This window comes from Nicotiana tabacum, chromosome 13 (genome assembly GCF_000715075.1).
Source record: "Nicotiana tabacum cultivar K326 chromosome 13, ASM71507v2, whole genome shotgun sequence".
Taxonomy (NCBI): Eukaryota; Viridiplantae; Streptophyta; class Magnoliopsida; order Solanales; family Solanaceae; genus Nicotiana; species Nicotiana tabacum.
In genome coordinates, this window is record NC_134092.1 from 72,256,657 (window position 1) to 72,257,973 (window position 1,317).

At 46.1% G+C, this 1,317-nt stretch overlaps 1 protein-coding gene across 1 annotated transcript; it reads right to left on the reverse strand.

Moving 5' to 3' along the window:
- Nucleotides 1–408: 408 nt before the first annotated feature.
- LOC142168163 (uncharacterized) lies at nt 409–1,088 on the reverse strand. Its single transcript, XM_075228826.1, has 2 exons — nt 515–1,088; nt 409–473 (listed from the first exon to the last, which is right to left on the reverse strand). The coding sequence occupies exons 1-2, from the start codon at nt 1,086–1,088 to the stop codon at nt 409–411; spliced, it is 639 nt and encodes a 212-aa protein (XP_075084927.1).
- Nucleotides 1,089–1,317: the final 229 nt, after the last annotated feature.

The window sequence follows — 1,317 nt, forward strand, 5'->3', positions numbered from 1 at the left end:
AATGGGCTAAGAGACGATCCCTGGCGCAACCACATCACCACAGGGAAATGCTCCGAGTCACCACCCGCAGTCCTCACCCGAGTCTTAGCATCATCATACATATCCTTAATCACTCTAATGTATGCTACCGGAATGCCGCTAACATCCAAACACCTCCACAGGACCTTCCACGTGACTTTATCGTACGCTTTCTCAAGCTCAATAAACACCATATGCAAATCCTTCTTCCTCTCCATGTACTGCTCCACTAATCTCCTTACCAGATGAATCGCTTCCGTAGTCTAACGCCCCGGTATGAATCCAAACTGATTCTCGGAAATTGACACGCACCTCCTTACCACCCTCTCCCGAACCTTCATAGTGTGACTCAATAACTTGATACCCCTATAATTGTTGTAATTTTGGATATCACCCTTGTTCTTGTAAAGAGGAAACATCGTACTCCACATCCATTATTCGGGCATCTTCTTCGTCTTAAAAATAACATTAAACAGTCCAGTGAGCCACTCCAAACCTGCTCGCCCCACGCTCTTCCAGAATTCCACCGGGATTTTGTCTGGCCCCGTCGATCTGCCCTTGCACATCTTACACATCGCCCCTTCCACCTTCTTTACCGTAATCCGCCTATAGTACCCAATATCCCGCCGACTATCGGAGTGCTCCAACTCACCCAGCACAATGCGTCTATCCCCCTCCTCGTTCAATAGTTTATAGAAGTATGTCTGCCATCTTCTCCTAATAAGTGCCTCGTGCATCAACACTTTTCCATCCTCATCCATGATGCACTTAACTTGGTCTAAGTCGCGGGCTTTCCTCTTCCTCATCTTGGCCAACCGGTACAACTTCATTTCCCCGCCTTCACCCCCGAGCTCCTCGTACAAATGAGCAAACACCGCATTCTTAGCCGTCGTAAATGCTAACTTCGCCTCTTTCTTTGCCTTTCTGTAACACTCCTGATAAGTCCTTTTTTCCTCCTCGTTTGTATTCTCCACTAGCTTCAAATAAGGAGCTTTCTTAGCTTCCACTTTACCTTGAACCTCTCCATTCCACCACCAGTCCCCTTTATGACCCCCAGGAGAGCCCTTCATGACCCCTAAGACCTCTCTAGTAGCTACCCTAATGCAATTCGCAGTCGTGAACCACATACTAGACGCGTTCCCCCTAAAACTCTCTGATGAGATTAATAAAATCTTAGAAAAGTTTGCTCGCAAATCGGTCCAAAGGATATTTTATTATCTTAGGACAACTTCTTAAGATATACTCATAGAGGAGCCTAATGCTAGTCATTTTTCCCAGAGTTATAATGGCACAAAAATC